Source organism: Chlorocebus sabaeus, chromosome 8 (assembly GCF_047675955.1).
Source record: "Chlorocebus sabaeus isolate Y175 chromosome 8, mChlSab1.0.hap1, whole genome shotgun sequence".
Taxonomy (NCBI): Eukaryota; Metazoa; Chordata; class Mammalia; order Primates; family Cercopithecidae; genus Chlorocebus; species Chlorocebus sabaeus.
In genome coordinates, this window is record NC_132911.1 from 98,403,851 (window position 1) to 98,431,053 (window position 27,203).

Here is a 27,203-nt window from a genome sequence, read left to right on the forward strand (position 1 = left end):
AGTTGACTTTTATCTACGAATTTATAAAACTTCTCACACACTGTTGCTCAATAGTCAAATCATAGCTGTCGTGTAATCCCACCTCCATTACCCAGCAGCCAGGTGACTGGGTGAACTACTGAACATCACTCAATCCTAGTGGTTTGTTTGAGATGGAGTCTTGCTCTGTCACCCAGGCTGGAGTGCAGTGGCCATGATCTCGGTTCACTGCAACCTCTGCCTCCCGGGTTCAAGCGATTCTTGTGCCTCAGCCTCCTGAGTAGCTGGGATTACAGGCATGCGCCACCACATCCAGCTGATTTTTGTATTTTTAGTGGAGACAGAGGTTCACTATGTTGGCCAGGCTGATCTCAAACTCCTGACCTCCAAGTGATCCACCCACCTTGGCCTCACAAAGTGCTGGGATTACAGGCATAAGCCACCATGCCCAGCCTTAGTTTCTACAACTGTTTGGTTTTGCTATAATCTATCTGTCAGAGTTATTATGAGAATTGGAAGAAATAGGGAGTGTTTGGCACAAAATAGTGTCCAACAAATGCCACCGTTTAAGTCAGTAGATCCTTGGAAGCTATAGAGATGGTGATAGATGGAAAGAGATCAGAGGAAGATGGGGGCCTACACCCAGGAAATGTTAAGACGGTCAAGAAGATAGCATAACATTATAGGAATAGTATCTAATGAACTCTAAAATTGATTATTGTGGCCAGGAACAGTTTTGGTGGGTCATTTGTGGCCTAGTTTGGTTCAGGGATTAAGATAAGAGTGCTTTCCTTATAGGGTGGTACCTGAGCAATGTTGAGAAGGCTAGGTAATCCTGCCATTAATAGATGAGAGCTTAATTTGAATGGAATATACTTTTATATTCCTTTCAAATCTAAATTTTCCCCATATTCTGTTTTGAGACTGATTGACAAACATTCCTGTGGCATCCTTTTTATCTGGCCATCTTTTTGCAATCTCCATTCTTCTGTAATAGGTCAGAGGTCAATAACCTTTTGCTGTAAAGGGCTAGAAAGTCAATGTTAGGTTTTGCGGGGCACATTAGGGTCTGCTCACACAGGTGCACCTTGTTTTAGTGTGCTTTACTTTATTGTGCTTCACAGTTGTTGTATTTTGTCTTTTTTTTATTTTTGAGAAAGGATCTTGCTCTGTCACCCAGGCTGGAGTGCAGTGGTGTACTTCTTGACCTCCCGGGCTCAAGCGATCCTCCCACCTCAGCCTCCTGAGTAGCTGCAATGACAGGCCAATTTGTTATTTTGTAAAGATGAGGACTTGCTATCTCAGGCTGGTCTTGAACTCCTGGGTTCAAGTGATCCTCCCACCTCAGCCTCCCAAAGTGCTGGGATCACAGGCATGAGCCACCGTGTCTGCCCAGTTTTGTTTTGTTTAAAAAAAAAAAAGAAAATGGAAGGTTTGTAGCAACTCTGCATTCAGCAAGTCTACTGACAACATTTTTCCAACAACATTTGCTCACTTGTCTCTCTCACCTTTCAAACATTGTCATTATTCTGTTGTGGCAATCTGTAATCACTGGTCTTTGTTACTGGTGTAATTGTTTTGGGGGCCAGCAAAGCAGGGCCATATTAGGTGGCAAACTTAATTAGTCAATGTTGTGTGTGTTCGGCTGCTCCAACTGGTGGTTACCCCATCTCCCTCTCCTTGGGATTCCCTATTCCCTGAAACACAATATTGAAATTAAGCCTATTAACCCTACAGTAGCATCTAAGCATTCAAGTGAAAGTAAGAGTTGCATATCTCTCACTTTAAATCAAAAGCTAGACATGATTAAGCTTAGTCAGGAAGACACGTCAAAAGCTAAAGTAGGCCAAAAGCCAGGTCTTTTGTACCAGATGATTTGCCAAGTTGCATAAAGGAAAATTTCTTGAATTCTCCAGTGAATATATGAATGATAAGAAAGCAAAACATTATAGGGTGTTAATCTGAGCAAAGATGAGAAGGCTAGGTCCCACTTGTCATTTATAGAAGATAGGAAAGTGTAATTTGAATGGAATATACTTATTGCTATGATATGGAGAAAATATGAGTGGTCTGGATGGATCAAACTAGCTACAACATTCCCTTAAGCCAAAGTGCAATCTAGAGTAAGGCCCTAAGTCTCTTCAATTCTATGAAGGCTGAGAAAAGTGAGGAAGCTGCAGGAGAAAAGCTAGCAGAGATTGGTTTATGAGATTGAAGGAAATAAGTCATTCTGTGACATAATTCAAAGTGAAGCAGAAAGTGCTTATGGAGAAGTTGCAGTGAGTTATCCAGAAGATTTAGCTAACTGATGAAGGTAGCTACACTAAACTGCAGATTTTCAATGTACTAGAAACAACCTTCTGTTAGAAGATGATGCCATCCTGGACTAACATAGCTAGAGAGGATAAATCAATTCCTTGCTTCAAAAGTTAATTCTCTTGTTATAGGCTAATGTAGCTGGTGACTTTAAGTTGAAGCTAACGCTCATTAACCATTCTAAAAATCCTAGAGTTCTGAAGAATTATGCTAAATTGACCAGGTGTGGCAACTCATGTCTGTAATCCCAGCACTTTGGGAGGCCAAGGTAGGTAGATCATTTGAAGCCAGGAGTTCAAGACCAGGCTGGCCAACATGGTGAAACCCCATCTCTACTGAAAAATACAAAAATGAGGCCGGGTGCAGTGGCTTATGCCTGTAATCCCATCACTTTGGGATGCTGAGGCGGGTGGATCAGCTGAGGTCAGGAGTTCGAGACCATCCTGGCCAACATGGTGAAACCCCATCTCTAAAAATACAAAAATTATCTGGGTATGGTGGTGCGTTCCTGTAATTCCACCTGCTCGGGAGGCTGAGGTAGAGGTTGCAGTGAGCTGAGGTCGTGCCACTGCACTCCAGCCTGGGCGACAGAGCAAGACTGTCAAAAAAAAAACAAAGAAAACCAAGAATTACACTAAGTCAACTCTGCCTGTGCCCTCAAACAGCATCACAGGCTACCAAGGAATCTTTGATGAAAGGAAGAGGCAATGGATGTGGCAAACTTCATCATTGTCTTATTTTCAGAAATTGCCACAGCCACCCCAACGTTTAGCAACCATCACCCTGATCCATCAGCAGCCATCAACATCTAGGTAAGATCCTCCACCAGCAAAAAGATTGACTCACTGAGGGCTCAGATGATTAACATGTTTAGCAACAAAGTTGTTAAGTTGTTTTTTGTTTTTGGAGACACAGTCTACCTCTCGCCCAGGCGGGAGTACAGTGGGGTGTTCTCAGCTCACGACAACTGCCACCTCCTAGGTTTAAGCGATTCTCTTGCCTCAGCCTCGTGAGTAGCTGGGATTACAGGCATGTGCCACCACGCCTGGCTAATTTTTGTATTTTTAGTAGAGACGTGCTTGGTCGTCTCTTGGTCGTCATATTGGCCAGGCTTGGTCTCGAACTCCTGGTCTCAAGTAATCCTCCCGCCTCGGCATCCCAAAGTGCTGGGATTACAGGTGTGAGCCACTGTTCCTGTCTGCAACAAGGTATTTTTGAATTAAGGCATGTACATTTTTTAAAAGACATAATGCTATTGAATGCTTAGTACAGTCAACACATAACTTTTATAAGTAGTGGGAAACCCACAAAATTGTGTGACTTGCTTTATTGTGGTATTCACTTCAATATAGTGCTCTAGAACCAAGCCTACCGTATTTTCAAGGTATGCCTCTATTTGATGGAAACACATCTGTATTTTAGAGAGATTCACAAAACTTCATGTGAATTCCTGGTTTCACCCTCAAACCAAGTTTGACCTATGTGTTTTGAAGAGTATACTTTTGGTAAAGAAGCACATTGACCTGTGTTGACTCTGAATGCTTGAATTGTTTCCAAAATTTGCTGTCTAGAATTAGCATCTGCTGTCATCAAAGGCGGACTATCCTACAAGGCTCCAAAAGTGTTCTATAATGGAATTTCTAAGCAAAAGTGGCAATGTGGAAGTAATGTCACATCAGTAATCTGTGGTGTCCATCTCAAACATTAGGCCAAAAAAAGTCATTTAATACCTTGTATTGATAATGTCACCATATCTTGAAATTAGCATGGTCATTGCCTTGTGTGTGCTTTACAGCTTCAGAGAATTAAATATTCTAATTAACTTTGTTGCATACTTTGATTTGAAACGAAATGAAATGCTCAGTATTCATTTGCTACAACTGGATAGATAAAAGTCGTATTCCTGGTAATATCTCAGGACTGGATTGATTTGGCTCTTTTACCCAAAAGGGCAGTTGGAGGCTAAGTTGAATGAATGACTGATGGGAGGCAGCCATTCTGAGATTTCTAAAGGAAGCTCGGCTAGATCCATCTTCCCTCTCTTAGCTTGGTATAGGTTTAATTTTGATTTAGAAGTAACCTGATTTTACCTTTCCAAAGTGTTTCCTTAACTTAATCTCACAGATTTAAATTTTGAGAAGAATAGTTCAGTCTCTCGATATGGAGCCTCTCAAGTTGAAGATATGGGGAATATAATTTTAGCAATGATTTCAGAGCCTTATAGTAAGTATTGCTTTTATAGTAGTGCAGTCCCAGAATTCGTACTATTTTTCTCTTACCTATACTCAAATTTCCTCCTGCAACTTTGTCTCCCTAATCACTAAATGATGACTTGCATGTTCTCATTTTTAGATCACAGGTTTTCAGATCCAGAGAGAGTGAATTACAAGTTTGAAAGTGGGACTTGGTAAGTGCTCGAGTACTATTTGAGCTTTTTAACTTGTTTTTGTTTGTTTTGTTTTGTTTTGTTTTGGGACAGAGTCTCACTTTGTCGCCCAGGCTGGAGTGCAGTGGCATGATTTCGGCTCACTACAAGCTCCACCTCCCAGGTTCACGCCATTCTCCTGCCTCAGCCTCCGAGTAGCTGGGACTACAGGCACCAGCCACCACGCCCGGCTAATTTTTTGTATTTTTAGTAGAGAGGGGGTTTCACCGTGTTAGTCAGGATGGTCTCGATCTCCTGACCTCGTGATCTGCCTGCCTCGTCCTCCTAAAGTGCTGGGATTACTGGCGTGAGCCACTGCACCTGGCCTTTAACTTGTTTTTGTTCATATTGTGCCACTTAATTCTTGTCATAGTTTAGAAACTTTACTAATCCTTTTAGCTATCCTTTCTCACTGTTAGGTCATCTGTAAAAGAAGGTTGTATTACTTAGAGCTTGGATATTGGGAATAAAATGTAATGACTTAGTGGCATCTTTAGTCACCCTGACCTTAAGTATATTATATGCTCGTATCCGTGATTGTTATTTTGGTCTCCCCAAACTATCCAATCTTTCACTTAGAAAATTTCCAAAGGAGAAGTTGTAGGCTTTAATACAGTTCACAATTTTTACTGAGATAAAATTTTACGTACATTCTATAAGTACTTTATTTATTTATTTATTTTTAAGACACTGTTGCTCTGTTGCCCAGGCTGGAATATCGTGGTGTGATCTCTGTGAACTGCAACCTCCGCCTCTCGAGTTCAAGCGATTCTCGTGCCTCAGCCTCCCTAGTAGCTGGGATTACAGATGTGTGCCATCACACCTGGCTAAGTTTTGTATTTTTAGTAGAGAATGGGGTTTTGCCATGTTGACCAGGCTGGTCTCAAACTCCTGGCCTCATGTGATCCACCCACCTTGACCTCCCAAAGTGCTAGGATTAGAGATGTGAGCCACTGTGCCTGGCTATATAGGTTTCTACTTTAAAGCCAAGGACATAGCTGGGGAGAAGTATGAAGTGGTGTCTGTTAGTGATCGCAGGTAGACCTGTTTGTTTGTAAATCACTCTAATGAATTGAGTGTTTGCTTGGTCTCTGAAATGAATAGAAACTTCTGACAGCCTTGCCCATAGAGACTTTGAGGCCGATTTAGTTGTGAAGAAAGTGACTTATTAAGAAAATGTCCTAAGAGAACTGAAAATACGAACTTAGGAGGGATAAGACATCAAAAGGTGTCAAAATGTATAATAAGTGATTTGCAAGTGAGTCATTAAGGTGTAGGAACTCACAAGCATTTCTATGGATATTCTCTGGGATGGCTCCCTGGTTTGATGTGGGGGATATTTTAATGGCAGACTTCCTACCATGCACACATATTCCTCTTGTGGGTTACTTGTCAGCTTTATTCTGATCCTAAATTCGGCTGCTAAACTGGATTTAAACCCCACATGTATACTGGCTAAATTTGAGAATGAATTCAAATCTATATTTTGGGGTTCTAGGAACTTTCAGGACATGAGGGTGCCAAGCAAACATTTCCTCTTTTTTTTTTTTTTTTTTTTTGAGATGGAGTCTCACTCTATTGCCCAGGCTGGAGTGCAGTGGCACAATCTCAGCTCACTGCAGCCTCCACCTTCCAGGTTCAAGTGATTCTCCTGCCTCGGCCTCCCAAGTAGCTGGGATTGTAAGCGTACACCACCATGCCTGGCTAATCTTTGTAATTTTAGTAGAGATGGGATTTTACCATGTTGGCCAGGCTGGTCGCGAACTCCTGACCTCGGGTGATCCACCTACCTCAGACTGCCAAAGTGGTGGGATTACAGGCATGAGCCATCACGCCTGGCCTTCCTCAGCTTTGATAGATAGATGGTTTGCTGAGCGAGCTAGCTGTATTGGGCCTACACAGACAGCCATCTTTCTATAATGAACCACCTAAACAGTACTTTGAGCTGTACCCACATAATTTTTGAGGTTATAAGGAAAATCGAGTAGTATTGGTAGTCTGAACACCAAATAATACATCCTGTGTAACTAGGCAGTTGTCTTACAGGGGATAATAGGTGTCTGACTTGCTAGCATTTATCATGCAATCTGAAGTTTTGCTTCATCCACAGCAGCAAGATGGAACTTATTGATGATAACACCGTAGTCAGGGCACGAGGTTTACCATGGCAGTCTTCAGATCAAGATATTGCAAGATTCTTCAAAGGACTCAATATTGCCAAGTTGGTTTTCTTCAACATCTATTTTACTTAATCCCAAAGGGGTAATGGATTTTCTATCTTTTTTTTTTTCTCACTGTATTTTTTTTTCTACTTGCCATCTGTTTTATTATTCTCAAAGGGGAGGTGCCGCACTTTGTCTGAATGCTCAGGGTCGAAGGAATGGAGAAGCTCTGGTTAGGTTTGTAAGTGAGGAGCACCGAGACCTAGCACTACAGAGGCACAAACATCACATGGGGACCCGGTATATTGAGGTATGTCCTCAAAACCTGAACCCCTGGACATCGCGAATGAGAATTAACATAGGCTCAGAAACACTAACTTCTCTGTCTTTTCTCAGGTTTACAAAGCAACAGGTGAAGATTTTCTTAAAATTGCCGGTGGTAAGTGCCTTTTATATAATGTGGCTTTAGTTAATAAGAATATAAAAATATTGCATACTTAAATTTAGCAAGAGTGGATAAATAGGGTCATGAATGGTTTTTATTTTCTAATGGAACATGGGAATAGATTTTCTTCCCCAGAAGTAGAAGCTTCCGGTAATAACAGTGAGCTTAATGTATAACACTTGTCTTAAGGCTTGAGCCAACCTACTATAGTTAAATAGCCATTAAAAATAGTACTATACGAAGGTGAAAAGGTGATATGAAGTTGTATGCATATGGAAAGGCTAGGTTGTTTGTTTTGGTTTTTTTTTTGGAAACAGAGTTTCGCTCTGTCACCCAGACTGGAGTGCAGTGGCACAATCTCAGCTCATTGCAACCTCCACCTCCCAGGCTCAAGCAGTTCTTGTGCTTCCGCCTGCAAATGTCTGGGCTTATAGGTGTGTGCCACCACGCCTGGCTAATTTTTCGTATTTTTAATAGAGACGGGGTTTCACCATGTTGGCCAAGCTGGTCTGGAACCCCTGGCTTCAAATTGATCCTCCTGTCTTAGCCTCCCAAAGTGCTGGGATTACAGGCCTGAGCCACTGTGCCCGGCCAGGAAATGATATTCTTGAAAAGAGTCAGAAAACTGCTTTCAAACAGCTATGCTGCAATACCTGGAATTGTTGCACATGTGCTTCTAATTTTTCTCTAAACTTAACACATGAGTCGCCAGAAACATGGTAGTTTTGGGTCTCACAGTATTTTTGGATACATATTTACGATAATATGGTTAAAAAGAGGGTGGAACAGATGTGGTTTTTATCCAGTTATTTAGTGATTAATAACTTTAAAGGAAGTAACAGATGCATAAAACATTCACTGTGCTTTTTGTCTGATTTTTTTCTATACATGTATCTAATTTGTAAGTTTCTATTGCTCGTTCGTATTGTTTTATAATTTCCTTTTAATGTATTATGAACATCCTACATTACTCAATTTTCTTAAATGTTAATTGCTACATGGTATTATATGTACCATAATATTTTAAAACATCCCTGTGCTGGGCACATGGCTTGTGCCTGTAATTCCAGCTACTTGGGAGGCTGAGACAGTGAGGATTGCTTGAGCCTTGGTGTATTTTGAGAATGGCCTGAGCAACATAGCGAGATTCTGTCTGTAATAAATAAAATATCCCTGTTGAGCATTTAGAACTCATTTCCAACTTTTGACTTTAATATATTGTGGTAAATATTTTTAAATCTCTATGTGCACCTCTCATTAGGATAAATCTCTAAAAGCAGGATAGCTGAATCAAAAAATTGTGGACCTTTTCAACAGCCATTTGACACCTATTGCCAAATTATATGAAGATGACTTTCACTGTGTAAAAGAACATTTGTATTCCTGCATTACATAGCCCGGGTGAAAATTTTGCAGCTATAGAACTTATAGGAGCAGCATCCTATTAACACAATTTGCTGGTATATTTTTGCTCCAGTTCATCTTTAGATAAACTCTAAGGCTTCAAAATTCAGGACTTTAGGAGCATTTCCAGAGTTCCCAAGCAATGTTTGATATTGTTTGGGGCCAAGTATATTTGGAGTTGCTGTGGTTTTACCTAAATCCTGACATTTTGTGATAGATGCATTGCAACTTGGAGATGGCAAACTCAATTAATGTTTATATCGCTTCTGGGATTTCATTGTATATGGGCAATGCGATAAGAATTTGCTCTTGGGGCTGGGCTTGGTGGCTTATGCCTTTAATCCCAGCTCTTTGGAAGGCCAAGGCAGGCAGATCACTTGAGGTCAAGAGTTCAAGGCCAGCCTGGCCAATGTGGCGAAACCCCATCTCTACTAGTAATACAAAAATTATCCAGGAGAGGTGTAGGGGGGTGTGTGTATGTGTGTGTGTGTAATCCCAGCTACTCCAGGAGGCTGAGGCAGGAGAATCACTTGAACCTGTGTGACGGTGGTTGCAGTGAGCTGAGGCACTCTAGCCTAGGAGACAGAGTGAAACTGTCTCAAAAAAAAGAAGCACAAAGAAGAATTTGCTATTAGGGAAAATGTTACTAGTGTACGAGTTTCAAAGATACACATTTAAGTATTTGCTATATGACAACACTGTACAAAATGTTTTATGTTGGGCAGAATGTTGATCAATATTGAAAGTAGGTACCCCATATAATCATTATACTATTGTTTTTACTCAAGAGTGTTTGAACCTTTCTTAATTAAAAAAAAAAAAAAGTAATTGAGTTACTTGCAGATGGTTTTCTTGGGGGGGGGAAGTAATCAGGAAAAGATTTTTGTTTTTAAAGCCAAAGTGCTTTATATCTGTTACCCTACTTAATTTTCATAATTTATGACATAGGCAATCTTACAGACAAGAAAAAGCACAGAATTGAACTGGACTAAGATTACGCCCTAGTAAGCAGTAAAACCAAGATTGGACCCAGGCATTCTGGCTCCAGGACCTGTGCCTTTACCACAATGACTTACTAGTGATCGGCCCATGATTTTATTGTGTTGCCAGCTTCCTAAATTAAGAAGGATGTTTTGTGAAGAAGGGGAGGAGTAGGAGAAAATTCTGATTTCTAGGATGTTATTTTGAATTGAATAGGAGTGTGGGTCTTCATTATGAACTCAAGACATTGGCAGGGCTTTTATCACTTTAAAATCGGTAACGTTGATGTCTTAACTACTTCTCTCCCTGCTTCCTGATATTTGTTTTCCCTAGGTACTTCCAATGAGGTAGCCCAGTTTCTTTCCAAGGAAAATCAAGTCATTGTCCGCATGCGGGGGCTCCCTTTCACGGCCACAGCTGAAGAAGTGGTGGCCTTCTTTGGACAGCATTGCCCTATTACTGGGGGAAAGGAAGGCATCCTCTTTGTCACCTACCCAGATGGTAGGCCAACAGGGGACGCTTTTGTCCTCTTTGCTTGTGAGGAATATGCACAGAACGCATTAAGGAAGCATAAAGACTTGTTGGGTAAAAGATACATTGAACTCTTCAGGAGCACAGCAGCTGAAGTTCAGCAGGTTGGTTTTAAAAACGAGTATGTTGTACCTTTGCATTGATTTCTGTTCTTTATCTCTGAAAACAGTCCTACATTACTCATTATGTTAAAATAAAACTGGCAAAATACTGAAAGTGTAACTGCATGAAAATAGTCTTGATTCTATAACCAAGAGATAGCCACTGTTATCCTGTACACACACAGAAAACATACTATGTGTTTTTACAGAAATGGGATACTGCTATAGCTGGAATTTTGTATTCTGGTTTAAAACTGTATCTTGAAAGTTTACCCATGTCTGAAAAGTTTTATCTTTAAATATCTCATGGAAGTGCATACTTTATCTAGAAATTCCTCTAGTGTACATTTAGATTGATCTTTTTCTACTGTAAGAAATTTCTATGTAAAATGCTTGAACTGTCATCGGTTTGATTTCTGTAGCATTGGATATAGAGCATGAGCATTTAAGGTTTTTACTGTGTTGCCAAATGTTATTTCCCAAAAGACTTCATCAGTTTCATACCCTGCTGGTGAGCTCTGTCCTGTTTTTACTAGCTTTCTGTGTGTGTGTGTGTGTGTGTATGTGAGTGTGAGTGTGTGACAGAGTCTCACTCTGTCACCCAGGCTGGAGTACAGTGGTGCACTCTCGGCTCACTGACACCTCCGCCTGCCCCAGTTCAAGCAAATGTCCTGTCTCAGCCTCCTGAGTAGCTGGGATTACAGGTGCCTGCCACCACACCCAGCTAATTTTTGAATTTTTAATGGAGATGGGGTTTCGCTATGTTGGCCAGGCTATTCTCGAACTCCTGACCTCAGGTGATCCACCCACCTCGGGCTCCCAAACTGCTGGAATTACAGGTGTGAGCCACTGCGCCTGGCTACTTACAGCGTTTTTGAGGCACAAAATGAGGCAATCACTTCCTCAAAAATGTACTGAGATCTAGGCATTAAACCATTTACAGAATCTCAAGCTTTTCAACTGTTCTTGACTTACCAGCCACCAGCTGAACATGTCTTCAGGGATCAGTTTTTCTTTGTAGCAGAAATGGTATAGACTGCTTTTCCAACTTGCTCTTTACATAGCTTTTCCAATTTGCTCTATTTGTGTCCCATAGTAGAACAGTGATTCAAATGATTCCACAGATCTGCTTTGTAAGTATTTAGGATACTTACTTATTTCTGTGAGTTCATCAGAGTCTTGTGTAGCTTCTGCATCCCATTATATGTTGTGATTTTAAATAATTGTGCAAAGTTAAGAACCTTTTTACCTAGTAGAATACCAAAATGATTTTTGTACTTAGAATAAGTTTAGGTGAAATTCTAAATTATTTTTGTGTTCCATTGTACTGGTGCTCTTGAACCCTAAACTAGTTACATTCTTACAGTTTAAAATTTAAATCTGGCCAGGCGCAGTGGCTCATGCCTGTAATCCTAGCACTTTGGGAGGCCGAGGCGGGCAGATTGCCTGAGCTCAGGAGTTCAAAACCAGCTAGGGCAACAAGGTGAAACCCCATCTCTGCTGAAAATACAAAAAAAAAAAAAAAAATTAGCTGGGTGTGGCAGTGTGCACCTTTAGTTCCAGCTACTTGGGAGGCTGAGGCAGGAGAATCGCATGAACCCAGGAGGCGGAGGTTGCAGTGAACTGAGATTACACTGCACTCTGGCCTGGGTGACCAAGCAAGGCTTCGTCTCCCCCCACCAAAAAAAAAAAAAAAAAAAAAAATTTATACCTTTTTGAAAATGTCATAAGTGCTGAATCTCTAAAATGTGCTTGAGTTTTCAAACATGGCACACATTCTTCCCAAACCAGGAGAAAAAACTAGATAGAGATGTGGTTTCAGATCTTTACTTGGTAGGAGAGTTTCTTTTATGAAATCATGGCCTAGAACAAGCTACTGCAGGTCCTGGCTACTGTGTGTTGGTTTGGGAATAGAGTAGGCTGCCTCTCTATGATTCTACTAAGAGTTGCTTTTGGGTGTGTGTTCTCTCTACTTCTCCATCCCTCCTGATATATTTAATAAGTTTTGAACTAGTCATAGGTTCTTCCACTGTTTTTTCTTCATTACTAGTAATCATTTTATTCAATAAATATTTGAGCACCTCTTAATTGTCAGGTATCATGAGATGCTTCACCATTTCCTGTCCTGAGTTTATCTATTACTACACTAATTTTCTATTCTTGTTCTTCTCATGCTTTTGCTGTGTCTGGATTGTTGATGTAATTTCTTTTTTCTTTTTCTTTTTCTTTTTTTTTTTTTTTTTGAGACAGAGTCTTGCACTGTTGCTCAGGCTGGAGTGCAGTGGCACAATCTCGGCTCACTGCAAGCTCTGCCTCCTGGGTTCACGCTATTCTCTTGCCTCAGCCTCTCGAGTAGCTGGGACTACAGGCGCCCACCACCATGCCCAGCTAATTTTTTTGTACTTTCAGTAGAGTTGGGGTGTCACCATGTTAGCCAGGATGGTCTTGATGTCCTGACCTCGTGATCCACCTGCCTCAGCCTCCCAAAGTGCCGGGATTACAGGTGTGAGCCACCGTGCCCGGCCCCTGTTTATATAATTTCTTATTAAAGTCTTCCTGTCTCTTTTTCATGCCGTTTCTCTGGTGGTGCTGTTTGATTTTTGTCCCCTCTTACTCAGCAACTGAGCAGGGTGTGAGTGGGGAAATTAGTGCATGTTTTGGGGAGGCGTTCACTGATTCTTCTGTATTGTCAGTTTATGGGATGTTAAAGGCTAGAGTGATTAAGTTGTTCAGAAAACCTGGAGATGCCACAGATGGCATTTGCCTGAGGACTTCTAGTATTATGAACTAGTTGGCATGCTCTGAGGCAAAAGTGGACAAGAGCCTTGTAATATGAGTGTTGCCTAAGGGCAGTCTTTTGTCTAAAATTCGTCTGACCTATCACCATCCGTTTCCAAGATAGCTGAATTCTGTGAATATAGAAGATATTCAAGATCTTTTGTCTTACCACTGTCTCAAATTCACCGGGAAACTAAATTACTATTCATCTTTATAGTCAAGAAATGATTCTTGGCCGGGCGCGGTGGCTCAAGCCTGTAATCCCAGCACTTTGGGAGGCCGAGACGAGTGGATCACGAGGTCAGGAGATCGAGACCATCCTGGCTAACACGGTGAAACCCCGTCTCTACTAAAAGATACAAAAAACTAGCCGGGCGAGGTGGCGGGCGCCTGTAGTCCCAGCTGCTCGGGAGGCTGAGGCAGGAGAATGGCGTGAACCCAGGAGGCGGAGCTTGCAGTGAGCTGAGATCCGGCCACTGCACTCCAGCCTGGGCGACAGAGCGAGACTCCGTCTCAAAAAAAAAAAAAAAAAAAAAAAATCTTTTCAGTACTTTATATCCACCCATTCTGTCTTGTGGTATTATTCATTATATTTTAATATAATCCAGAATGATTTTTGGCCTGTGATTCTTTTACTGGGTCATTCTCTATTTCTTGAGTTTGGAGGCGGAGTATGAAGGTAATGAGGGGAATAGTGTGTACTTAGTGAAATGATATCTAATGCATTGCTACAAAAGTCCACATTTAGTGATCAGAATTGTATAAAAGCGGCAGCTTTAGGGATAATAGTCCCTCATAGATAGTGATACATTGTTACAGGTAGACACTAAGGGTTTAAATGTTTTGGGTTGTACGCCTCACCGTGTATTTGACAAAAATGAGTATCATGCTTTCCCTGCTGAAATGCATGAATCCCTTTCTCCATTACTTCTCAAACTTGCATGTACTTCTGAATCACTTGAAGATTTAGTTCAGATGAAGAGTCATATTGATTAGGTCTGGGGTGGAGCTGGATTCTATGTTTCTGATGAGCTTCCCAGTGATGCCATTGCTGATCTGCGGAAAGCAGGGGAGTAGCACAGCTCTAAATCACTTCTGTTTTGCTTTGAGTACAGGTGCTGAATCGATTCTCCTCGGCCCCTCTCATTCCACTTCCAACCCCTCCCATTATTCCAGTACTACCTCAGCAATTTGTGCCCCCTACAAATGTTAGAGACTGTATACGCCTTCGAGGTCTTCCCTATGCAGCCACAATTGAGGACATCCTGGATTTCCTGGGGGAGTTCGCCACAGATATTCGTACTCATGGGGTTCACATGGTTTTGAATCACCAGGTAAGAAAGATACTTAGTGGAAAACTTGTTCGCTTTTTCTCACTATGTATGAGAATATCTAATACTAGATATTAGATAATCTATTAGAAATATCTAATACTAGATATTAGTCTTTGATAAATAAAATTAGTCTTAGATAAATATAGATAAAATTAGTCTTTGATAAATAAAATTAGTCTTAAATTACTTACATCTAATTAAAAAGTACATAGTCCTCAGTTACACACTAAGTCTTTAAGGAAAGACTTAACTGTAAATACAAGAGGTCTTTAGAATGAACTGAAAATAATGCTATCATTAGTATAATAATTCAAATTCAGCTTTGATTCCTTCATCACATATATCCATCACATTATCAATAACATCAAGTAGGCACCACATACATTATCAGTCTTGACACAATTTTTCTTATTTTGGCTATTCAACCCTGCAACTCTGCTGTAGTGTTACAGCAATCATGGATGATGCTTATTTTAACAAATAAGCATACCTGTTCCAGAATATTTTGTATCCAACACTATCTAGAAATGGCTTATTTCGTATTTAATATATACATGTTAGACATCAAATTACATTCAATAGCAAGCAAACTCAATGAGGACTTGTATCCACACCACCTAGAAAGAACAGTATGTGTGGATCATAACAGGCTCTCAAATGTATTAATGAATGAGTTGCTGAGAAGCCTGTATGAAAATCTAACGGAATTCTTCTGTATGCAAATGTAAAGTATTTCCTAGATTATTGTCATCTAATTTTTGGTTAAAGAAAATATGTTTGCTGGAAAATTAACAGTATCTTGTGCTGTCATAAGCAGCATAAAATTCTACAAACCCACAAGACAGGTATTTCTAATTGAAACTTTGGAACTTTTTTTTTCTTTTTTTTGAGACAGAGTCTCACTCTGTCACCCAGGCTAGAGTGCAATGGTGTGATCTCGCTCACTGCAACCTCTGCCTCCTGGGTTCAAGCATTTCTCCTGCCTCAGCCCCCCAGGTAGCTGGGATCACAGGTGTCCACCATCATTCCCGGCTAATTTTTGTATTTTTAGTAGAGACAGGGTTTCACCATGTTGGCCAGGCTGGTCTCAAACTCCTGACCTCAGGTGATCCACCCACCTCGGCCTCCCAAAGTGCTGGGATTACAGGCGTGAGCCGCTCCAACCAGCCTGGAACTCTTTATTAAATGCAAAGCTATATTAATTTTTGAAAATGTTTTCTGAGGATTAAGGATTAAATGTAGGCTTATATTGAAAATACCGAATTTTTTTTTCCCTAAATTGCTAATTTCTCACCTTTTCACTTGGAGATTTGGTCACTTTCATAACTGTAATCTTGTCTCACTGGAAAGCATGTACCATTGGATACCAGGTATCAGAAAACCATCTTGAGCCCTTGCCTTCTATGCCAGTTTTCTCCATCAGCACATGCTCGTTCTAAATCTTCAGTCAATATTAATATTATACAACTTGTTATCTGACCCTCAGCATGCTTCACTGGTAGGAGTTTTTAATGAATAAAATGGCCCACATTTAAGCATCACCAGGGAATTATTTGGTTTCTTATTGAGTCACTACTTCTAATAACCCAGAGGCCATTACTCTTTGATTAACAACAGTATTTGTCTCTCTTTGACTCATGTGACCTACTGTGATTACACTTGGGGAAAGGTTCTTAGATGATGGGCAAACTCTTAGCTGCCTTGAAGATGTTAGGTTTCTATCTTGGACTGGGTTTGTTGCTAGTTTCCCTGGTATGGTAACTCTAATGGTAACTTGCATGGTAATAATTTCATAGTCCTTAAGAGACTTACTGAGAAAACCATAAAATAAGAAAGTAGTCCTATAAGCTGATCATGTCTTTTTCTCTCCCATAAAACATTCATGCTCAATAAAACTAAGGCGTTCTACCTCTGTGGAACACAAATCTACAGGCTTGGTTTGAAATAGGGGATTTTAGCAAGCTATTACTAATAGAAAATATCTATTAGTAATACCTGTTTGACCAAGGTAGAGCTGTAAGGAGTGAGAGAAGGGCTCCCAAGCAAGGCTGATGATACATACAGCTCTCACCAATCATCACTGGGCCTTGTACCTCCCAAATTCCTTGCTCCCAAGCTACATTCCAACCCAGGCCTCAGGGATAAGGGAAGAGTGAAAGGGATATGGCAGGTCAGTGATGAACTGAGAGCCGAAAAAGAACACCGGTTTGTTCATTTTCCTGTAGGAGAGTACCTAAAGCTCCAGTGCTGGCTCTGTTACTAGCTTTTCTCGATTGAATGAGATTTAATCAAATTTCTCAGAAGAGAACAAAAACTAATATACGATCCTATATTTTGAAACCACAGTCACAAGGAGACCCTTTCAAAACCTTGTAAATCTGATACTAATTAACAGAAGTGAAAAAGGCCCGTTTTCAGCTATGAGCTCTCAAAACTGTTTCTTAAAGGTTTTGTTGGTCATTCTGGTGATCAAGTGATGAAATGCAAGTCAGGTTCCAGCAGACCACACCATCACCCGGATTTTGTGGCTGAAATATCTGTATTATGGGTGATTGTCACTTTGTATGTTCTATAAGCAACCATTTCCTTGTTGAAGGAGACAGTCTCCTTTTGTTTTTATTCTTCCCCCACACACTCAGGGCCGCCCGTCAGGAGATGCCTTTATCCAGATGAAGTCTGCGGACAGAGCATTTATGGCTGCACAGAAGTGTCATAAAAAAAACATGAAGGACAGATATGTTGAAGTCTTTCAGTGTTCAGCTGAGGAGATGAACTTTGTGTTAATGGGGGGCACTTTAAATCGAAATGGCTTATCCCCACCGCCATGTAAGTTACCATGTAAGTTTTTCTTGGGTCTTGGCGCTATTCTACGCTATATGCTGGTAGGTGCTTAAGCTGCTTTCGTAACTCTCTGTGCCCCTGGTTCTTTCTGAGGCAGGTGAGGTGGTTATATAAGGTTCTCCCATCTGTAATCGGTAGTATCTAGTAATCATTTAAGACCTTGGTTGTGGACACCCATAATTAGAGATGCTACAGATATGCTTTCAAATTATATTCCTGCTTTTCCAGTGATAAGCACTTGATTTCTGAAGCTTAGTGTGCTCCAGATAAGCACTGACTCTGGGAGGCAACCTGGCTGTATAGATAATTTTAGTATGCATTTAAAGTCAAAATAAAAGTATGGCTGGATTGTTTTTCTTTTCTTTCTTAAAACATACTAACCTTTAAGAAGGTCGGTTTGATGCACATGTTGCATTTAACTCTTTGAGCATCAAGTCTTTTTTGAACATTTTTGAGCATTTCTATTGCTCTCCAGGCTATCTGGAATGAGCAAGTTAGCAAAAACAAAAAACAAAACAAAAAAACACATAGATAAATTAGCCAAAGTTTCCATTGGATCACAGGATCAGTGCTTAATTTCAAGCCATGCTCTTGCTCATTGGCACCTGGGTGCAAGCCATCTGGAATCGTGTTTGAGGGGAATAAGCCCTGTAGTCTATGAAGTTCTAGTTAGTGAATAAGGAACATATGGGATCTGATGTTAAAATTTGAGTCTTTTTTTACACAATTTCTCCTGTAAGTGAGACGTACCTTCTTAGGCCTGTGGGGTATGTTTAAAGAATATAGTATTTGCAGTACAGTTCAAAGATAACTAAGAAAGTAAACTGGATTGTGTGCTTGATTCCCATAAAGTGGGGGATTCGGGCACCTCACTTTCTAATAAGAGGGACCTATACTAATAATCTTGTTTGGTAAAGTATTATTTGTAGAACGTTCAGTGGGGCTTAATCCTTTTTATCTTTTGAATTTCTAAATGCTAATATTCCATTTACCTGCTGCTTGCTGTTGGTGAATATCTTAGAGTTGATCATTAATGAGTATGAGGTTTTGGAAATTTATAATTGGGTTAAGAGATCTTACAGTAATCTCAATTGTATGTCTTCAGTATATAAACCACTGGTAATGTCAGTAGCTTTTACGATATCCTTTAGTGATAATCTGTCAAACATTGTAGGATAAAGCCTCTTGTGTGACCCAAATTCTGCTTTTGGAATATCCTTTCACTTGTCCATCCTCCTGGTCATTACAGATTTTTCCTCTGAAGACTTTCATTTCTACCCATTTTTCCTCACAAACCCCCAAATAAAAAAGATTTAAAATCCATGTGTCAGCCAGGTACAATGGCTCACACCTGTAATCTCAGCACTTTGGGAGGCCAAGGTGGGAGGATCACTTGAGGCCAGGGGCTCAAGACCAGCTTGAGCAACATAACGAGACCCCTATCTGTACAAAATGTTTTTAAAAGCCAGTCATGGTGGCACACACCTGTGGTTCCATGGGGAGGTGGAGGTGGGAGAATATCTTGAGTCCAGGAGATTGAGGTTGCAGTGAGCCATGATCATGGCATTGCACTGCAGCCTGGGCAATAGAGCAAGATCCTACCTTCAAAAGTTCCCATAAGAATATACCTTTAATACTTACCAAAAATGATGAAAACATTTAGCCATATTTCTTTTTAGTGGAAGAACTTAGTTTTTTAAAAACAAAATTCCAGTTTTTATGTAACTAATACCTGTTCTACTGGACTTTTTTTTTTTTCCTGCCAACGCACTTTAGGTGGTTGCCTAGTTAGTTATACAATATCCACAAAACGTACAGAAATTGCATATTTTAAAAAAAATCTAATCTCAAGTACTAAAGCAGTTAAGTGGTTATCATTCCCCCACTGAAGAGTTTCTTGTTAAATTTGATAAATGTTGCCAAAGTGGTCTTGATATTTTAAAGTTTGTTACCTTACTTTATTAAGAAGGAATGTTTTATGGATAACTTCATTTTTATAGTCAGTGCATATACACTCCTTTAGATATATGAGAGTAGCTATCCTAGGCTGGGCACGGTGGCTTACACCTGTAATGCCAGCACTTTAGGAGGGTGAGGCAGGTGGATCACCTAAGGTCAGGAGTGGCCAACATGGTGAAACCCCGTCTCTACTGAAAACACAAAAAATTGCTGGGAGTGGTGGCGCACATCTGTGATCCCAGCTATTGAGGCAGGAGAATCGCTTGATTGCGGGAGGCGGAGGTTGCAGTGAGCTGAGATTGTGCCACTGTACTTCAGCCTGGGCAACAGAATGAGACTCAGTATCAAAAAAAAAACAAAAAACTATCATTTTGTTTGAGGAATGCCCAAACCATCACAGCGCAATCTATTTGGTTATCAAAAATTTCTGCCTTTGTTTTGAAACTGAACAGACTTACACCTACTATGTGTGTTTGTTTGTTTTGTGTTTTTTGGAGATGGAGTCTTACTCTTTTGCCAGGCTGGCATGCAGTGGCGCAATCTCAGCTCATAGTCTCGGCTCACTGCAACCTCTGACTCCTGGGTTCAAGTGATTCTCCTACCTAAGCCTCCTGAGTAGCTGGGACTACAGGCGTGGGCCACCATGCTTGGCTAATTTTTGTATTTTAGTAGAGATGGGGTTTCACCATGTTAGCCAGGATGGTCTCGATCTCCTGCCCTCGTGATCTGCCCGCCTTGGCCTCCAAAAGTGCTGGGATTACAAGTGTCAGCCACCACGCCCAGCCATGTATGTTTGTTTTATTGGTGTGAGGAACTGTCCTGTAATGAACTGCTTGATAGTTTTGAAATCAGAATATGAACCAGGCATGGTGGCTCACACCTGTAATCCCAGCACTTTGGGAGGCCAAGGCGGGCAGATCACCTGAGGTCAGGAGTTTGAGACCAGCCTGACCAACATGGCAAAACCTTATCTCTACTAAAAAAATACAAGAAATCAGAATATGAGCACAGGCTGCTTAACTTTCTGTAAGACTTATGTGCCTCAATTTGTATTGTTGGTCTTTCTCTTGCACAGTTTTTGATGAGTATGAAAGAGGCCCTCAAGTTAAATGTGAGATCAGTATGTTGATCTTTGGTCTGTATGCCCATATTTAGCTTGCTGTCTTATTCATCTCCATGGAAATGTAGAAACTTATAAGAACAAAAGACAATTTGAAGTCAGCTTGGAGATTTTTGTGGGAAAAAGTTATCCCTTGGGCCTCTGCTGATTGCAAAATATGGTGGTTCTAGGTATGAAGCTTAAAGTCAGGCACCCCATATTAATTCAGCATCTCATCTTAACTCTTCTGTTGGGTATAGATGGCCCGGATAGTTGTGTTCATTCTACAAGTGAAAGTATCAAGTGACCAGCAGCTGGTCTTCTGTTTCTAAACCTAGAAGATGTTGGATAACCAGAAGACAATGGAGTTTGGGCCCATTTTTTAATTTAATTTGAGTCAGCTTTTTATTAGTTGATTCCCAGGAAGACTTAGGCATCAATTCCTTCAGGACTATTTCCCAGGTTGGGTTTTTTTCTTTTTAAAGGTCTGAAAATATAAATTAGCTTCAAAGTCCATCATGTGGGTTGCCTTTAGGTGAGAATAATGCAGAGTTGATCTGCTCATTCCTTTTAGGTCAGTTCCTTCTGGCACAGTCTATGCTTTGACCTAATGTGTGGTAGTGGCCAAGAGAGGTTTATCATGACACTTCTCATTTGATGCTGTTCTAATGGGTAGATAACAAGGGGGAGTAGAAGCATAACTTAAAATTTAAAATATTTTGTAGCCTCTAGTGTGAAACTTATACTAAACGTCAGTTCCATGTTTCTATCCTCTGAGAGTTGGTTTATAGTAACTGGCACTCGGGAACATGGGGGGAGAAATTACATATTGCGAAATGGTTGAGAAGACATGAAAATCCACTTGATATTGGTGTTTCCGAATTTCAGGCTAAGAACTGTTTTTAGGTTGACAGTGTGGAATTCAGATACTACTATGTGTTAACTATATAATCAAAAGGAAATTGCTTGGGATAGGATAAAGAGCTACGGTCTCTTTCTTTAAAATGTGTAGATGGAGCAGTGACTTTATGGTTTTAGTGCTAGCACGTGCATGTCAGCTGTTACAAACATGTCTCAAAGAATCTCTCTTTGCGTATCTAGGCCTGTCTCCTCCCTCCTACACATTTCCAGCTCCTGCTGCAGTTATTCCTACAGAAGCTGCCATTTATCAGCCCTCTGTGATTTTGAATCCACGAGCACTGCAGCCCTCCACAGCGTACTACCCAGCAGGCACTCAGCTCTTCATGAACTACACAGCGTACTATCCCAGGTAAGGTTCTGACAGAAGTGGAAATGAGGGGCAGAAACAAAGGACTCCTTTGATAGCCAGTGGACGAGCTTACAAAAGAATATTGTCTGCCATGTTGAAGGTTAGCGTGGCAGGCCACAGCCTCTGGTCATATCTCTGACCAAGAAGGTTGTTTCAAGACAAAGCGAAAGAAGTATAGTTTTTAACCATACACTGACAGCATGATCTTTTAGGTCAACTATGTCTACAGCTTTCCTTTTTAACCTCTCCTGTCATAGGACCCTAAGTGAGTAGTGATGTAATCACTGCAATAGGGTGGCAATATCAGATGAATGAATCATAAAACAGGAAAATTCATAACAGGGACAATGGTATTTTGAAGTAGTGTGAATTCATGTTATGGCACAGTGAATAAAAACTGTTGCTTTAAATATTCCAGGGCTTATATTCTTTTCCTCCTAAATTTTTAAACAAATCTATAAACCGATCCAGAATTAGATTATTCAGTGTTTTCGTTGAGTAATTTTAAGTCTGTCTTTTTAGTTGTGTTCAGTTTCTCAGACATAGCATACTAGGGTATAATGGAGAGAATGTTGTCAGTCTGGGAGTTGGGAGACCGAATGTTAGCTTCTTTCCAAGCTATTTAGACAAAACATTTTGAGTACATACACAAGCATGTAAGTGAGGCTTATAATAAGTGTCTTGGACCTAACCTGTCTGATCCTACAGCTATGTTGCATTTTATTTTTCTTCCCTGTCCAATATACAGTTTTCCACTAGGAAAAAGAGTTGGGGGTCTCATAGTAACAGGCAAGTTTGTCGCCACTTTTAATTATGTTTTTTATTTTGTTAGGAGTTTTTAAAATATTAATGCTATTGAAAATATTCTTTATTCCACTGGAGAAGAAAAATAAGAAAAAGGCTATGACAGTTATCAGCTAGAAGGTTTGAAAAGGCTGAGAAGCATGAGTAATTGTTCATGATGGACTACTGTGCCAGACACATAGCCCAGCCCCAGTCTGCCACCCTCTCTGGACGTTGTAGTAATTGCTTATGGCATCAGAATGTCAGGAGTGGAATCCTTGGTGTCTCTGAATGTCTGCCAGAGTCCTCGTTCCTCTAGTGTAATTGTAGAATATCCACTTCATCACTACTTGCCACCTGAGTATGGTACAGGAAGGAGTTTCTTGGAAATGAGACTCTTGAAGCCCCAAAGGCAGAAGGAACTGACATTTATGGCTTAATAGCTCCTGTAATTTTGGATCTGGGCCTGTAGCTCAATATATTTTTCTACCAGTAGTTTAAAAATTTGTAATGTGCTCACTATTAAGTCAATGTAGGAGTATAGTGAGTAAAAGTGAAGAGTCCCATCTTATACACCTCCGAGTCTGGAAGTAACCGTTACTATCAGTTTGGTAATACACATGGATGCTTCCAAATAATGTGACTTCTTAATGCGTACTGTCTAATAGTTTCTTGTTCCTTTTTTAAAAACTTGAAAATGTGTCAGTGACTTCTTTTTTGTATATTTACCTGATTCTTGTAATTTCCTCATAATGTCCAAAGAGTAAAAATATAATTTAAGTTTATTTGTAGATATTTGTACTTTTAATTTTTCTCTATTAAAGCTCATGTTGATCTTTAAACACTTGATTTTATCTCTCTCTCTCTCACTCTCTCACTCTCTCACAAACTTTTTTTCCCCTACTAGAGATGGGGTTTTGCCATTTTGCCTAGGCCGGTCTCAAACTCCTGAGCTCAAGTGATCCACCTGCCTCAGCGTCCCAAAGTGCTGGGGTTACAGGGGACATGCTTATATTTCTGTAGGACAGTTTTACAGAAGTATAATTTGAAGAATGAAGGTCGGGTGCATTATAAATAAGCTAATACTTCCAAATTAACCCCTAGAGTGTGTTATTTTATATTTCTCCACTTTTAGTGAAATTACCTACATAACAATATGAAAGCATTCAAACATGGGAATTACATGCTCTTATTTATGCTGTAAATCTGGTATGATTTAAAAAGCATATGCCAAAGATGTTTTATAATTTTGATAGAAAAACATTAATTTTTTTTTTTCTTTTGAGTCGGAATTTCGCTGTTGTTGCCCAGGCTGGAGTGTAATGGCATGATCTCGGCTCACCACAACCTCAGCTAATAGGGAGGCTGAGGCAGGAGAGTTGCTTGAACCCAGGAGACAGAGGGTGCAGTGAGCCAAGATCATGCCACTGCACTCCAGCCTGGGTGTCACAGCGAGACTCCGTCTCAAAAAATAAATAAAAATAAATGAGCTGGGTGTGGTGGCTCACGCCTATAATCCCAGCACTTTGGGAGGCCGAGGCAGGCAGATCACAAGGTCTGAGACCAGACTGGCCAATATGGTGAAACCCCGTCTCTACTAGTACCAAAATTTAACCAGGCATGGTGGTGGGCACCCGTAGTTCCAGCTACTAGGGAGGCCGAGGCAGAAGAATTGCTTGAACCTGGGAGGCGGAGGTTGCAGTGAGTCGAGATCGCGCCACTGCACTCCAGCCAGGGCAATAGAGCGAGACTCCATCTCAAAAAATAAAAATAAAAATAAATGAGGCTGTCATAACAGCATCTGGAAGAGCAGGTGAAATGAAAGCTTGTATGCCTCATGTGGTTTTGTTTTCTCTTTTTGGGCTTGTGACCCCCTTCTCTCCCTCAAAACAGGGTTTCAGTTATCCAGTGACTCATACCTTAGCATAGGACAGAAAATAATTAGAAGGGCTTTCCATTTGGGTCGTCTCTGATTATCAATACAAAATCAGTTACAGCACATCTTTTCTCTTTCATTACATCAAGCCCTACTTTTTCTTCTGACCTCTCCTGTTTCTCAGAAAAGAATATTCTCCTTTGCATCAAAGGTGTTGCATAGGCGAGAGACATGCTGATTCTTCAAAGAAGGAATGACATACATACCTTCTATGCATCTCTTGCCTTTCATATGACACTATAAATTACAAGTAATGTCATCTTTTTTGTTTTTGTTTTTCGAGATGTAGTCTGGCTCTGTCACCCAGGGCAGAGTGCAGTGGCGCTACCATGGCTCACTGCAACCTTGATCTCCCAGACTTAAGTGATCCTCACATCTCAGCCTCCCAAGTAGCTGAGACTAAAGGCATGCACCACCTCACTCGGCTAATTTTTTGACTTTTTGTGGAGACAGGGTCTCACTTTGTTGCCCCGGCTAGTCTCAAAGTACTGAGCTCAAGCAATCTTCCCACGTCAGCCTCACAGTGTGCTGGGATTACAGGTGTGCGCCCCCATGCCCAGCCAAGTAACAACATTTTGAGCCATCAAAGGAAGCACAGGAAGTTTTACTTTTTTTAATGAGTGATGTAGTCACAAATAAACTGTGCATGCTTGTATAAAAGCTTTATGGTGAGGAATAACCGTTTTCTTTCTTGGGATAACCCTTTGTTGTAAAATCAGCTTTTGTTATAACCCAATGAATGAATATGTATATTTAGTAATATGTATGTGTTTTTCTATCTTTGGTTTGTTGTATAGTGTTATTGTGTTCTATCCTGGAATTCTTTCTAGTTGAACCAGAAGAATACCAAGCCTCAGAGATGCTATATCTCATTCCAGTTTACTATTTTAATCGAAATTTTTATTGAGGTTCACATGCAGTTGTAAAAAATAATACACAGAGAACCCTTGTACACTTTGCCTAGTTTATCCCAATGGTAACATATGTGAATCAGTTTACTTTCTAATTCGCTTGTTGTTGCAAGTGTTCTCATAGGACCAAGAAAAAAGAGAATTCTTGATTTAAAAGTTTTCTTACAAGTTAAATATTTAGTATAACAAATGCAAACAAGAATTTAGCATCCAATGAAATGATGCTAGAAGTAACAGTAATAGTGATGCAATATGAAGCAATATTATAATATGAGAGAAGTGCCAGGTAATCTTTGTAGGTGGCCATGATTACAATTATCAGTGTTTTCAGTTTGGATTAGGTGTCTAAATGATGTAAAGAAGAACAACTGCTGTAGGCAACTAACTCTCTACTACCAGTCAACGAGAGTTCAGTATGGCTTTCAGGGAGGAAATGACCCTTTGCTAATGTAAAAACCTTAATGCACCTTCTGGGAACAAAAATACAAATATGTTTAATTCTTTTTACCATTGCACAAAATTAGCAAATGTATTGGACCTCAAGGAAAAATAATCAGTCAAAACACCTAACAGACATTTGGTTTCAATTTAAAAAATTGTTTTTCCAAGGATTTTTTCTTATAAATTCAAACCATATTAATCAAATATAACTTAAAATCCCTATTATAGACACTTGCAAACAGAAGTTGAGAGATTATGTATCTACCACTAAGTTTCAACAATATCTTTTTTTTTTTTTTTTTCTTTGAGATAGTCTCGCTGTGTTACCCAAGCTGGAGTGCAATGGCGCGTGGTCTCAGCTCACTGTAACTTCTGCCTCTTTGGTTCAAGCAATTCTCCTGCCTCAGCTCCCCGAGTAGTGGGATTACAGGCGTATGCCACCACCAGGGAAATGTTTAAAATAGGGCAATATGAGGTGAAATAAGCTTACTGTGTTTATCAAGATTGTCTCCTGTATTTTGGTTAAGTTTTTCTGCTTTAAAGTCGTTAATACTTTAAGAATAAAGTATATAATTTAAAGGTATGTCTGATACAAATAGTTAACAGATGAAAAAAATGATCTCTAGGTTTTGTTCTTGGGGGCTGTGGGGGTGGTAGTAGGAAAAGCAATAGCAGTAGTTGAAACAAGATTGGCAAACTTGATATTGTTGTGCAGGGCACGTTATCTCACGGCTGTAATCCCAGCACTTCGGGAGGCCGAGGAAGGTGGATCACGTGAGGTCAGGAGTTTGAGACCATCCTGGCCAACTTGGGGAAACCCCATCTCTACTAAAAATACAAAAATTAGCCAGGCATGATGGCACATGCCTGTAATCCCAGCTACTTGGGAGGCTGAAATGGGAGAATCACTTGAACCCGGGAGGTGGAGGTTACAGTGAACAGAGATCGTGCTACTGCACTCCAGCCTGGGCAACAAAGTGAGACTCTGTCTCAAAAATAAATAACTAAATGATAACCAAAAAAATCTTCAAAAATAATAACTTTTGTGACTGTGCCTATCTGGAAATTGCTTTCCATTACTTTGCCAATGTGCCCAAATGTTCATGGATCACAGTGGATTTTACTTGCTTCCTAACCTAGGATTTAAATAAAAATACTGCATTTTGAAATGTCATTTTTTCCTAAATCTATAAAAGGATCAGCTGTGTTATTTTGTACTTTCAGCTGAGCAAGAAGACTACTTTTAGCCGAGCACGGTGGCTCACACCTGTAATCCCAGCACTTTGAGAGGCCGAGGAGGGCAGATCACATTCATTTGCAAGTGTCTATAATAGGGATTTTAAGTTATATTTGATTAATATGGTTTGAATTTTATAAGAAAAAATCCTTGGAAAAACAATTTTTTAAATTGAAACCAAATGTCTGTTAGGTGTTTTGACTGATTATTTTTCCTTGAGGTCCAATACATTTGCTAATACAGGCGTCAGGAGTTCGACACCAGCCTGGC

At 40.2% G+C, this 27,203-nt stretch overlaps 1 protein-coding gene across 7 annotated transcripts in view; it reads left to right on the forward strand.

Moving 5' to 3' along the window:
• Positions 1-27,203, forward strand: part of ESRP1 (epithelial splicing regulatory protein 1) — a 69,843-nt gene that overhangs the window by 17,441 nt on the left and 25,199 nt on the right. For 4 of the 7 annotated variants that reach the window (XM_008001113.3, XM_008001118.3, XM_008001115.3 and 1 more), the window contains exons 5-13: positions 4,420-4,518; positions 4,648-4,702; positions 6,831-6,941; positions 7,060-7,192; positions 7,279-7,321; positions 10,046-10,347; positions 14,238-14,456; positions 17,096-17,294; positions 21,457-21,625. In XM_008001113.3, the coding sequence (XP_007999304.1) occupies positions 4,420-4,518; positions 4,648-4,702; positions 6,831-6,941; positions 7,060-7,192; positions 7,279-7,321; positions 10,046-10,347; positions 14,238-14,456; positions 17,096-17,294; positions 21,457-21,625 (1,330 nt within the window). The remainder of the gene's footprint in view (positions 1-4,419; positions 4,519-4,647; positions 4,703-6,830; positions 6,942-7,059; positions 7,193-7,278; positions 7,322-10,045; positions 10,348-14,237; positions 14,457-17,095; positions 17,295-21,456; positions 21,626-27,203) is intronic. The other 3 variants (XM_008001114.3, XM_008001116.3, XM_008001119.3) reach the window with 1 other exon arrangement.